Here is a 13,950-nt window from a genome sequence, read left to right as displayed (position 1 = left end):
CCAGTTTAACCTTGCAAAGTGGGTGTTTTTTTCCAAGTTTGCACATAGTCTTGCAACTTTGAAAGCTTTCTTGGGTTTCTACAAGCTGGCAAAAGTGGCCTTCTTTCCAGCAGAGGTGGACTCTGCTGGGTAAGCCAGGGTCTCATTCCCTCTCAATTTTGCTCAGTTTTGACTTCTTCTCTGACCTCTGCTTGCTGAACCTGCCATTCCTTTCTTGCTCTACCACAAAAGCTTTCTGAAGTACGTGTTTTCCATCATGGGCTCTGAGTTGCATGGAAAAGCAAAGATGCTCTTTTTCTCTGCCTCCCAGCCCTGTTGTTGTTCACGGAATGGAACCAGCACTAACATATATACAGCAATAAACAAGCAAGTGAAACAGTTACAACTTCTGTTGCCTTGAAGAAACACATGAATCATGACTGGCCACCACATGCCAGACATTGTATAAACACAAGGAAAAAATAGGTCGTTGATCCTCAAAGCTTCAGTGAACTTTTCACTGGTTTAACTTTTAGCAGGAATTCATGACATGAATTAAGTAGAATAGTGTAACTGTAACTTGTCTATAGAATAGTTATACGTAGTTATAAGGGGTTATTCTTAAGTTTTCTTCTCAATAAAACAGCTTTTAAATTTGAACAAAGTATAAGCAAATGGGTTGGTTCTATGTTATAGGATAGTTACATATATGTAGCTAAATATATGAAATATATATATCAATTTGCAATCATATCTATTTCATTTTTATTCCAGCAATGGCGTCTTCTTCCTTACCTGGCTGCTACATATGCCTTAGATTATTTCTCCCTGTCACTGTTTGAGAACTACGTAGAATTTTATGCAGGCTTATTGACAAAGCAAAGGAGTCAGAGACAGGTGGGATGATTGCATATTTCTTCTTTGCTGAGTTCTGACTATAATGAACTGGAAAATGTTAAATAAATTGTCTTAGGCCACCTTACAATCAAGGGCACTAGAGCAATGCCTCAGAAATATGGAACATACAAAGTAATGATTAAAGTTGCATTCAAACAAACATGCAAATTAGTCTTGATGGTGTGGTTAAAGTTTTATCGATTTCTGTGGGATTTAAGGTTATGTTCTTTTGCAGAACTGTTTATCATAAATATATCATGATAATGCAAAGTCAGGTTATAATTTGAAAATTATGCTGCAGGGGCCATATATCACAGGTCTTCTGAAATTATACTATTCTTATTTCCTGCACAGGCAGGAGTTTGGCTTGAGTTTGCAATTAATATTCATGCATTAGGATAAATATTTTTGGAGGAAAAAAATAAGACTTTTGAGTCTTAATGCTGAATTTCTCATCCCCAGTCAGACCACTGGAAGTTACCCCTTCACAGAAGAAAGAGCTTGATCTATCTCTGTGCAAGGACTAATTATCAACCAAAGTAATTTTACAGCTATAAATTTTATTGATTTTTAATTTTTTTGACAATGTTAATTGTTAGGGCTTACGCACTGGCTGTCTATTGCTCATATTTCACTTAGACAGTCAGGCTTTTTCCAGCTAAAATAAAGCTCATGAAAGACTGTTGCACTAATGGCTGGGTATTCTAATTTCTTCTCTTTGCACAAACCACAGAATAATCTGTTCGATTTTTTTTAGTCTGATATTTTATCTCTGGAGCTCTCCAGTGTAGTGACTAATCTTAGGTAAAAGAATGGCTGTCAGAAGAAAAATCATGATAGAAAAAATCTGATTGTTGACAGTATTAAGAATGCAATCCTTATGAATTCCTTTTATTCTGCGTGAGATCTTAAAACAAACAAAACCAACCAAGGGGTTACTTTTAAACAAGCTTTGGTAGTATTGTAAACACTGTTTACAGAAACTGGAATTCCAAACACCGTTTCAAAGGAAGGCCAACAGATTTAGTTTAAGTGCAGGACAGACAGTGAGGAGGTACATTAAAGTTTTCCTACTCTTTGTAAAATTAATGCTCAAAAGATCAGTGAAAACCATGTAAGGCAGTAAATAATTCTAAACGGGCCTGTGCTGAATGGGGAGAGAGGGATTGCTGTTGTCACAGAGAGGAAAGAAGCTTTCTGTGGACATGCCACCTTCAACCATCTGCCCCGATATCTTTGGAAGGAAGAGGTTGGCAAGCAGTGAACAACCCCTGCAATGCCATGCCAGCTGGCACATCTGAGCTAAGATGTACCCATGTGTCCATTACCTGGCACAAATTATTGCTGTCTCATGTAAGATAGTTAGTGCTGAAGATTTTTCAGTTGTGGCAGAAAAAATATGCTCTGCCCTTACTTAGATCTCAGAAATTTTATATATGTATTGCCATTTACTTGTCCCTTCATTATTAAGCAGTGCACATACCTGTGACTTTAACTGGTCGTGTTTATTTTTGTGTAGAAGTTATTACTTACTTGCAACTTGTTTTTCATAAAGGCTGAACTGGGACGTGAGATTCATGCTTTATCTGCTGCCAGCAAACCACTGGCTTCTTGGACTGCTCAGCAGGCAGCCCAGGAGTGCCGAGAAGCTTGTGGAGGACATGGTTACCTTGCCAGTAAGTTACAGAGTACTACATGCACTGACCAGAAACAGAATTATTATGTCCATGTGTCCTTTGGCTGCTGTTGTGTTCTGGTGTCTGAATTTTATCAATATGTTTTAAAAGGGTATTTTCCTTATATCAGTTTTTTTACAGTTCATTTTACACCTGGTACCACATAAAAGAAAGGAACCTGCTGTGCAGCATCTGCGCTAGCATTTGGATAGACTGTACAGGCGATTCAGTCTCAGTTCCAAAAATAAGATGCAGAATTTATAGATGAAAATTCCTCCTGTAGGATGAATGCTACGCTTTTCTAAAATCTTCCCAGTATATTAATTTTCATAAGCTAAACAGCAAGCTTTTGCTCTCATTTGTTGGTAGCAGTAGCTGTACATACAGGAGCAGACAACTCGCATTTTGTCATAGAATAATTATCTCATCCCTCTTAGCTTCCCTTAGAGCATCACATTATATTAAATTGTGCACTTGTTCTTATTAAGTGAATCGTCTGGGTGAAATCCGAAATGACAATGATCCAAACTGCACATATGAGGGAGATAACAACGTCCTGCTTCAGCAAACCAGCAACTACTTAATGAGCTGGATGAAATGCATAAAAGGTAAGTTTTCACTGTGGGACCCAACAGTGTGTAGTTAATGGAATAAGGAGGAAATTTCATGCCAAAAGCAATTGACTGCCATTTAATCATTTTGTAGACCATGAATGATGTGCTAACAACTCCATCATCTGATATATTCACACAACACAGATATTTGCTGCAAGAAATACTCCTCCCAAGTCTTGCAGAAGCTAGCTAGATGTTTTGCCATGCCTAATCCCTGAGAAGTGCTGTGTAGGTCAATGGAACTACCCCTAAAATCGTCTTTAAGTCTGGGTACCCTTTGCTCATTGAACATAAAACATTTCATATTACCTAACTTCGGTACATCAGTACATTTTATAGTTCTCTAATGATTTTGTTTCAGTTTTCTAGCAGTGACTTTCATTGCCATATTACAGAACTGGAAAACTCAGCAACAGGGGTTGAATCTTAAGAGGCTGGTAGAAAGTGCTGTCAGGTTTTTCAGCACTTGTCTGCCAGTCCTCATTTGGCTGGCCTAGGCCATAATAAAGTTAGTATCATGGCCTAATTGCATCCAGCCTATCAAGTGCATGCATGGCTTTGTCATAGGCTTTTAGTTCCAAAGAATCTGATTTCTCTTAAATTATTTTTATTTTCCTTGGTATTTCAGATAAAGCTCCTTTGGAATCCCCTTTTGGAACAATAAACTTTTTGCAAGACTATCATCGTATCTCTGGCTGGAAATTCACAGCCATTACTGTTGAAGACTGCATGGACTCTTCAGGTAGCCTTCTGCTGCTGTTGTTAAACTGATTCCAGATTCTTAAATTCCTTTCCAGAGGAAGGCATCCAGAGATTTGAGGTTCAGCCTCTGCTACTTAATAGATATTTGTTCTATTGCTATTTACTGACTTGATTTGTATTGTATGCATTTCAGTTTACTAAGAATATAGTTTGCATTTTAAAATATGTCCTGTTGTCCCTAGTCTCAATTCAGAAATTTTTTTTCCATTTTTTTTCCACTAAAATAGCATTTGTGATCCAGCTTTTTTGCCACTGTATTGTTTTCAAGTTAAACTGTTGTAAGAGGCATTGATTGTCACTACCTTATATCACTAAAATACCTTAGTTTAGAAAGCCATGCAGCTGATTTATAAGTATATTAATAAAAGCTTTAAGCTTGTCTACTTTTGACAGTTGTTTTTGATTGCATAGAGAAACATTAGTAATGGCAAAAGAAAATTCCCTGCAGTTTTCCTGGCTTACTCTTCTCTTTTTCACAGTTCCTTTAGCAGCATATAAATGGCTGGTTTGCTACCTGCTCCAAGAAAGTGACCTAAAGCTGAGCAAAGAGAAGCAGTCTGGGCGAAGTGATTTTGAGGCAAAAAACAACTGTCAGGTAATACTTGCTCAGCTTTCTTGTTTTATTTACTTATTTCATCCAAGTTTGTGAGATCCTGTTAATTTTACCTTCTTCTGTAATGAAGTACTGTTTCCTCAAGCATAATGGAGTAAGTCAAATAACTAATGAAAAGTAATTCCTGTCCACATATGTTGTATTGAACATGATAGCAAGAGGACAGTTACCATCACCAGGAGTCTTCCAGAATATATTTCCCTTCAGAAAAGTTACAGACATGTGCTGGGTGATGCCTGTAACTTTGATAGCACAATTCTGAAGAATACTATTAAATCCAGTGCAGCATCTGATTATTACATCTCCATCTACTCTTGTGGCCAAATACATACTGTAGGAAAGAATCTTGGTCTGGCAGGTAGGCAAACTAATAGGTCTTTTCCATCTCTAATTTCTATAGTGCAAAGTGCTCATGAAAGATACCAGACTGACAGCATTGGAACCTGGAAAGGAAACACTGACAATCTACATAGAGCAGATCCACTCTCCCACCAGAAAGTTGTAATAGCTAGGAATGGCATAATTCCAAATTTTAGTGTATGTCACCAACTCCCCAAATTCTTCCGTTACCTCCATGAGAAAAGCTGGCTCACATCCAAGGAAGGAACACTTACCATTTGTCACTGCATAGAGAGATCTGTCACCTGAAGATGGTCAGTGTCGTACACCTTATCTTGGAGCTCTTTAAAAAAATCAGGAAGGAATATTCAACTCTACACCTAGAAAGAGCCAGCCTAGTTTCTACGGGAGATGGTCTGTGTGCAACCACTGGTAGAGTGGAGGAAATCTTTTCTGGTTTTACCCTAAAAGCAGTTTATTAGAGAAGCTCTTAAGAGTTAAATTAAGAATGAGAATGGTCAGAAATTCAAGTCTGATTGCCTGTCAGCTGGCCAGCTCTTGGGAGGCTGGTGCCAATGTGTTAAGAGAGAATGGTTTGCTCAAAAGGATGAAAGTTCTCTTTTATGTTCAAATGTGATAGAATTTAAAGAAACTTAGGCACACAACTGCTTTTTAGATAGGTGTTGATATACCTTAGGTCATCAGGTTTTCTTTTTTCCCTGCAATTCATCATCAGGACCGTGGGATTTTTTTTAAATGGCATGCCTAAAAAACATCTGAAAGTTATTTACAAGCTGTGCTTTACAGACATGTACATATTTGATTTAAAACTTTCTGGGCATGAAGAACATTTCTGTCAGCTCAGTGGGTCACTAATATGTAATATTTGTTTTTGCTGTGGGAGACCTGGAAGAGTTTCCTAGCCTATCCCTGGCTTATTTTGGTATGGAAATAGCTTGGTAGAAATAAAATAGAAGTGCAAGCAAAAATAAAGGAGGAAATAGAATTATAGGGGAGAAAAATTGGAAATTAAATTTTAATGCTTCATTTGTGATGTTAAGAATTGATTCATTCTGACTAGGGAACTGACATTCATATCTGAGCTTGGATATAAGTATGCCACAGAATATCTATCAGGAGAGAGACAGTAATCTTTGGAATATGCTTTTTTAAAATGCAACGGTGAATTTAAATGCAAGGGTGATGCAAGTATTTAAAAAAAAAAAATAATCAACTAATTCTAAATTAAAAAAACCCAACTCCAAACAAATGGGGTAAAACCAAACACCAGTTTACAGCATTCCAACAAATCAGCCACAACAGCAAAGGTTTCATATTCCCCTTCTGTTCACCAACTAGCATGTTTTCAGTCAGCAGTCTATTTCATGGTAGGACACATGCCATGATACAGCAAAGGTGAAATATATAAAAGTGGACAAGTGTTCCTGTGTGAGGACCATCACTTAAGGCTTTATGCTCCTTACTGAAAGTAACTGGTGACTTGCCTTTCTGATCAGATAGTTGGCAAGGATTATTTGGATAGTTCTTTCAAAACATACTGCAATCTATTGCAGTCCATAAACAGAATCCCTTCGTGCTAACATGTTCAGATTTTTAATTTATTACTTGAAGGGACTGCAGTAGGATTTAAATAGGTCACCAAACTACTTTGCAGATTTTGTCCTCCTTTAAAGTTCTGCATAATACTAAATAAATGTAAAACTGCCTTTATCTTATCAGAGTTATATGGGTTTATTAATGAACCTAAAGTCAGCAAACCTGATGTTGCATGGTCTTCTCTTGGATGTCACCATTTGATCCCAGACTGTCTGGGTGCAACTTTCAAATTACACTTGCAAGAAAATCTGCACCCCCTTTGGATTGTTATAGGAGAATACCCAAAGTAGAGCACAGTGGAAAACTGTGGAAAAAGAAAAGTTGGTGTTGTTTCCAACATGCATTTCACAGCCAACTTTTTCAAAGACATTGTAGAAGGAGTTTTCTCCTAGAGTTTCTTCTTAGACTTTTTTAAATCTCAAACTAGATCAGCAGATCTAAATCAACGAATCTCCACTAAACTCACTAGAGCAATGCAATTTTGCACCAGCTGAGGATTGATTCCTTGTGTTTTGTTTCTCAGTGTCTTTCTTTTCTGTTTCCTAAGGTGTACCACTGCCGATCATTAGCCATTGCTTTTATTGAACACACAGTCTTGCAGAGATATCATGACTACACTCATGATCCCAGCATACCATCTACTCTGCAGCCAGTGCTTAGGAATCTCAGTGCTCTGTATGGACTCTGGTCTTTAAGTAAACATCTGGCTGTGCTCTACCAAGGTGAGATCAGCTCCCTGAATACATTGTGCATGTCACTTCATTGAAGTCCTAGCTTGGCAGGGGGAGAGAATCTGCATTAGGATTTAGATTAGAGCATTTTCTTATTGCCTGTGAAATGTAAAACAATTATTCTGGACAGAATTTTCAGGAGCAGGAATCTGGAGCGTCAAATTAACCCAACAGACTCTCTTAGCTCAGAGATGACAGAGGGCTCCCAAGTTTTGCAGTAAACCAGTGCTTGGGGGTCGGAAGGGAGGACAGACTGCAAGATGCTGTAGCATTGCTTGTTAATGCAAAAGGCTCCAAATGTCTTAGATTAACAGTTTTGCAGTCAGCTCATTAATGAAAGTCAGTCAATCTAATTACACAGGAGCCTCTCGAATACTGGACCAATAAACTCCTTTGTCAAAGAATTGTATGAGTGTAATCTTGACTGGTATAAGCTTTTTTGTGAATGTATCTGCAGGTGGCTATGCTTCAGGTGAACACGCTGGTAAATTCATTCAGAATGCTATTCTGGAGCTCTGCTATAGGGTAAGCCTTCAATATTGTTTGTTGTGATGAAATAATAATATAGTATACAAATACTAAAAAGGAGATATTTCAGTTATTCTGTACTTCAAGGGCTAAATTAGCAGGATATTACATTAATAATTTCTGAGTACGTTTCCGTAAAGTTTAGTAGCTTATTGACCCTGAATCTAGTCCTAGTTTTTTATTTAACAAAAAATGAAAAACAGTATATCTTACAAAGTAACATGCTATGATTTATGGACTGGCAGTCTTGATAGGAAAGCCAGTGAAATAGTGCAGTCCAGTCCTAATTATTTCATTATTGTGTTAGTTCATTATTATTTTTTTTCTCAACACAAAAGCTTTTCAAACTGTATTATATTGTTCACAGCAAAATTTCAAAGAAGAATCAGGACATTATATTTTTAAAGGTCAAAAATACATGGTTATATGTGTGTAGATTCTACCACCATGGTTAAAATGTGTTTTAAAATCCAAAAGCAAAAACCAAAAACCTTTAAAATACAGTCTCATTTGGAAATTACCCTGGGAGGAAAAGCAAAATAAACTAAGACGCTCTACTGTGGATTTCTCTTAAGGTACCAATAGCTGGTACTTTGTGGAAATAAGCTTTATGCTGCTCTGTAATTCACAGGTAGCCATAGACAACAGCAGAAGTTGCCAACTGTACTACTTTTTTTTTTTTAAACAGTTAAAGGATGATGCAGTTGCTCTTGTTGATGTCTTTGCTCCTCCTGACTTCATTCTCAACTCTCCCATTGGTGCAGCTACTGGAGAGGTAAGAAAACCCATTTTAGAATTTGTAGGTTTAAGGATTAAGAAGGGTGTTGCCTGTAAATAGCCATAACATATCCAAGACACTTCACAGCCGCCCAGGAAAAGAAGGACACTTTTCCAGTGAAAAGTAGTAGAGTTAAATTGATGTCAACAGAAAATGACATTTTGCATTTGTTGGAGATAGACTTTAATGGGAAACTCATCCAGTATTGCTCTAGTTTGCTCTTAGGGGCATCAGTGTTGAGGAACAAAAAATAAATAAAACATACCAACATACCATCTCCTAAGATTCCTTAAGGACTAACATATCTTTAGTATATAACTGAATACCTTAGAGAAGTAGTAAGGTATATTTCTTCTCTGCCTAGGACTTTCTCTGTCTTTGTTGATAAATGCAGTACACTCACTTTATGTGAGGTGCATACAAATGGTGTAGAAATTATTTATTTAAATTCTTTATAAAATGTTTATGAAAGAGCTCATGGGAGGGAAACTCCAAAAGTAACTTAAAGAGAAGGAACATCATCTCAGAGAATATCTGTATTGGCCAAAAATCCAATTTCACCCATTATTCTGTCTCTAACAAGCTGTAAGGAGATGCTGTAGGCAGGATTATAAAATATGGTGCATATCCAGCCTTCCTAGGATACTACCCCTCAACAGTCAGCTGGAGAATTCTTATCAGCAGGTGATGAAACTGGCATGTAATGGATTTGACAGGCTCCTCTTTGGCTAGCTCTTGGCTCACACACATACAGAAGCCATAGAGGCTTATTAATATTAGAGATTAATATTAGGAATATCATTTGTGAGACATGCAAATGGGACTCTAAACACTACTGAATTCCTTTTGTACTAAGTTTTTCATTATGTTTGTGCAGATTAATTGAGTCTTATTGAGAAAATAATTTCAAGCACTGATACCCAACCCATGTTCTGCAGAACTCTGTAAGGTTTTCTGAACTACCTCTACGTCTGTGGTTTTCAACTTGTGTAAATATTTTTAACTGAAATTTGGAAAAGGCTGCACATCCCTCACTCAAAGAAGATAATGAATCTCCTTGACTCCTGTCTGTCTATATTTAATTTTCTATTTGTTGTTATCTTTGGAACTTCTAAAAAACAATACAAACATTTTAGTAAAAATTACAGTGTGGTAAAGAATAGATTATCCAAGCATAACAGGAAGGTTCTTTTGATTCAGGATAACCTATGTTGTGCTGCAGTGCAGTGCTTTGCACCACAACCCCCACTGTTCACAATCAGAGCAGTTTCCAAATTTGTTATGGGCAGCTTTGAGCACTAAATAAGAATTCAGATTCTCTTTAAAAGAAACTTTGATGGTGTGGACAACAGTTCCCCACAGGAGTTTTGACAATCTCAGCTTAAGTATGCAAAATAATAAACACATTTATTTCAGGATTAAAAAAAAAATATAAAATATTAAATCAAACTTGGAATGTAATATATAGTTAAAACAAGCCCACATAATCCAGGTAAAAATATACTTAATATTAAATATATTATATTTCAGTACTTATTTAAATCACAAATACATAGGACTGAGCCATCTTTTGATGTAAAAGAAAGGCTTTTCTATTTACATCACCATATGCTTTTATACTGCATTCATGTTGTATTATAGTGTACTCCAACTTACTGCTTGGAATATTCCTTTCCTCATCTTTTATAACGTTATTTAAAGTCTTAAGCTTCAGTTGATTATGAACTGCTGAATGTTGCTGAAATTATACTTTTGCAGAATTTACTTCCCATGTACTTTTTTTTTAACCATTCCACATAAAACTGCACCTTGATGAAGATAATGCATTAACAGTCTGCTTATCAGAGAGGAATTTCTCATGCCCAGATTGAACACTTCACATCTGGGAGAGAAGTTATGTTACTTTCCAGAAATGTGTTGAAATAAAGGTGAAACAGACATGCACACGTGCTTTCAGACACAGTCTTCTGGTTTGGACAGAACAATGATTAGCTTAATAGAACCTGGTTCCAGATTTCTACCTTTAATAACATGACTCATGTCAAGTTAAAAACAAGAACTTATAGATGTTACTGGGTTTCCACTCTTATGCCAAGGATGGTCTAGATGATTTATACATATACCTCATGTTTACAGTACTTGGAAATTTTGTACTTTGTATTTATTCTTGCCTGTACATAATTATTGCCATTTCTTATATAGAAATTCAATCACGATCTCATTTCAACCACTAAGTGAGATATTTTATCTTGCAGAAGTTTTCTTTGTTTTACTTTCTGTGTGAATTAATCTTTTTTTAATTACTATTTTGCAGTTATATAAAAATATATGGGGAGAGATGCTTCAAGGCAGCAAAGCTCTGAACAGACCTTCATGGTGGGCAGAATTTTGTATTAGTAAACCTGTTACAGGCAGATTGAGGTCAAGACTGTAAACCAAACAACTTGGGGGAGGCTGGATGGCCTGAGACTCAAACATCAAGAGGAAGGGAGACCATATGTCAAACACTGAAAATGAAAGAGATTTTTGTGGAGAAGTGCCAAGTTTCAAAATAGCTTTGAAATCAAGTCCAACTTGGTGTCAGGGGCTGTTGGCATAATAACAACAGGAGCAAGAGCAACACATCTGCACACTATTCATATCTACTTAATTTAATAAAAAAATTAAGATCCATTATGATCACTGCTTTGCAAAGTTTCTATAAAGGAATATATATATATATGACTTAACTGTCATATTACAGGTCAATAATTTTAAAAAAAAAATCCCACCAGGGGTTTTGAATAAAATTGAACAAAAGCAAAATAAAAGAGAATTTAAAGAAAAGAAAAAAAAAAAAACACGACAAAAAACCAAAACAAAACCAGAAAAAAAAAGACATCAAGAACACCAACAGTGATAAACTGTATTAAGGGATGGGAATAATTTCCAACAGCCCCTTTGATGTCTGTGAAACTATTCTGATTTTCATCATATGCTCCTGTGTTAAACTTCTTGATTGTTCTTTCAAATCAGGAGAGGATTGGGATTGTAGATAATCTGTCTTTAAATTGTGTATAACTCTGTAGATAAAATTAATTGAAAAAGACTCATTCATACATCTTTAAATAATAAAATGGGTGGTAATGCAAACTTGTAAGTCTTCTGTATGTTCTTGATTGTTTATAACTTTTTCAGTGCTCCAAAACCAGATCAAGCCTGAAATATACATGTATATACAGAAGCTGCATCATTGTATATAGACTGAATTATTATAAATATGGTCTTATAAGAACATACAACAGTGATATACATTATTGAACATATTAGGATATTTCTCGCAGCAATGTTAAGTCAAATATTTTTATTCAGTGATAGAGAAGACACTAATAAAGTTTTGAAAATGTAGAGTATTTTATGTTTTAGATATGCTATGAAAAATAATTTTTTTCCTTTCTTGTATGTATGAACTGAAGCACTGTTAACAGCTAATTCCTGTTGCCCTTACTGTTATGAGCAATCCTATCAAGCCAAAGAGATTATAAATTTAAAATGTTAGTATTGCTTATGGCTAATCAGGCATGAATTATGGTTTGGACTATTAAATAAATGTAATTTCAATACCTGTGTATTGCATTTTCCTTGAGCAGAATCAGACCCTTGTCCTTGTGGGGTTTTATCGTTTCACCTGTTGTTGCAGTGTAAATATATGAAAGTCTGTAAGTCTTTACAGGCTGCCACACAGAAGCCTTTCTTGTCATTGTTTTGCCTCTTTTAATAATGTCCAATAGATGGCATCATCCCATGGGAAAAAAAAAAGATAAATACAGCTAAATACTGCACCTGGGTTGGGGCAATCCCAAGCACAAATACAGGCTGGGAGGAGAACGGATTGAAAACAGTCTAGAGTTGAAGGACTTGGGGGTGTTGGTGAAGGAGAAGGTCAACATGAGCCAGCAATGTGTGCTTGCAGCCCAAAAACCAATCGTGTTCTGAGCTGCACCAAAAGAAGGTGGCCAGCAGGTCAAAGGAGGTGATTCTCCCCCTTTACTCAGCTCTCATGAGACCCCACCTGGCGTACTGTATCCTGGAATCCCCAACATAAGAAGGACATGGAGCTCCTGGAGAAAGTCCAGAGGAGGGCCATGAAGATGATCAGAGGGCTGGAGCAACTCTGCTATGAAGAAAGGCTGAGAGAGTTGGGGCTGTTCAGCCTGGAGAAGAGAAGGCTCTGGGGACACCTTATAGCAGCCTTCCAGTACTTGAAAGGGACCTACAGTAAAGGTGGGGAGGGGCTTTTTCCAAGGCTTGTAGTGAGAGGATGAGGGGTAATGGATTAAAACTGGAAGAGAGGAGATTTAGGTTAGACATTAGGAGGAAATTCTTTAGTGTGAGGGTGGTGAGACTGGAACAGGTTGCCCAGGGACGTTGTGGAAGTATTTAAGGTTGGATGGTGTCGCGGTCTGAACCCGCTTTTGGGTCGAAGCTACCTCATCTCAGGGCAAAATTGCCCTGTTTATTTATCAGGATTTTCTGACACCAATTATATATATATTCAGGATAGCCTTTGATTTATTTCGGTGGGACCATCCTTGGCTGGGAGCCTGTTTGCTTCCACCGCACATATAACCGATTGGTAAGCTCCTCCTGGAAGCACACACACACACAGATTATGTGTTTTACCACTTTACTGTAAAAGTTTTCAAAGGTTTGGATGGTGATGTGCTCACGTCCTGCTGGAGCCGGGGGGTGAGGCGAGTTGTGGCAGCCGTGGCAGATCCAGCGTAGGTGGCACCAGCGGCAGGGACAGCAGGGGCGGCTGCAGCAGCTGCTGCCTTCGTCCTTCTGGTGCCTCTGGCAGCCAGGCTGCTGTGTGCCTGGGCACAGGGGATGGCTCTTTTGGAGTCTGGGCACGGGGGGCAGGGCCACTCGCCGCTATCGCCCTGAAGAGCTTTCTGCCAATGCTCTCAGGAGCGCTGGAGAGGCGAGGAGTCTGACGCTGTTTTCCTCCCTGGACCTGGGTCTGGTGGCAAAGTCACAGCCTGTGGTGGTCTCAGCCAGGGCAGCTTTCAGCTCGGCTCCTTTTACTTGGTTTTCCTTCTCCTCTCTCTTTTGTCTTTCCTTCTCTCTGCTCTGTGCCAGCAGCAGGGGCAATGGGCGTGGTGACGACCCACAGCGACCTTGTCTATGGGCATCCCTTGCTGTGCAGCCTTAGGCCGCTCCCAGGCCCACGTGCAGCTCTGGATGAAGTCCCAGCCGCGGCCCCAACCAACAGTATTGCCACCGCTTCTCCTTTGTTTTCATTTTACTTTTTCTGTTACGTCTCTCTGTTACAGTCAATTTCAGTGAGAGACATACTTTTTTGGAGGCCAGTTCTCCACAGATGGGGCTCTGAGCAGCCTGGTCTGGTGGAAGGTGTCCCTGCTCATAGGCAGGG

At 38.0% G+C, this 13,950-nt stretch overlaps 1 protein-coding gene across 3 annotated transcripts in view; it reads left to right on the top strand.

The window, feature by feature from the left end:
- The window catches only part of ACOX3 (acyl-CoA oxidase 3, pristanoyl), a 35,870-nt gene extending 23,734 nt beyond the window's left edge, over window positions 1-12,136 (top strand). For all 3 annotated transcript variants that reach the window (XM_051617262.1, XM_051617263.1, XM_051617264.1), the window contains 9 exons: window positions 754-876; window positions 2,432-2,552; window positions 3,041-3,160; window positions 3,795-3,908; window positions 4,408-4,523; window positions 7,045-7,219; window positions 7,686-7,753; window positions 8,445-8,531; window positions 10,849-12,136. In XM_051617262.1, coding sequence (XP_051473222.1) covers window positions 754-876; window positions 2,432-2,552; window positions 3,041-3,160; window positions 3,795-3,908; window positions 4,408-4,523; window positions 7,045-7,219; window positions 7,686-7,753; window positions 8,445-8,531; window positions 10,849-10,968 — 1,044 coding nt within the window. In that variant the 3' untranslated portion in view covers window positions 10,969-12,136. The remainder of the gene's footprint in view (window positions 1-753; window positions 877-2,431; window positions 2,553-3,040; window positions 3,161-3,794; window positions 3,909-4,407; window positions 4,524-7,044; window positions 7,220-7,685; window positions 7,754-8,444; window positions 8,532-10,848) is intronic.
- The last annotated feature ends 1,814 nt before the right edge of the window (window positions 12,137-13,950 follow it).

The sequence above is a fragment of the Apus apus genome, chromosome 4, assembly GCF_020740795.1.
Source record: "Apus apus isolate bApuApu2 chromosome 4, bApuApu2.pri.cur, whole genome shotgun sequence".
In the NCBI taxonomy this organism is placed as follows: domain Eukaryota; kingdom Metazoa; phylum Chordata; class Aves; order Apodiformes; family Apodidae; genus Apus; species Apus apus.
The sequence above is the reverse complement of the archived record's forward strand: the minus strand, read 5'-3'. Positions and strand labels throughout refer to the sequence as shown.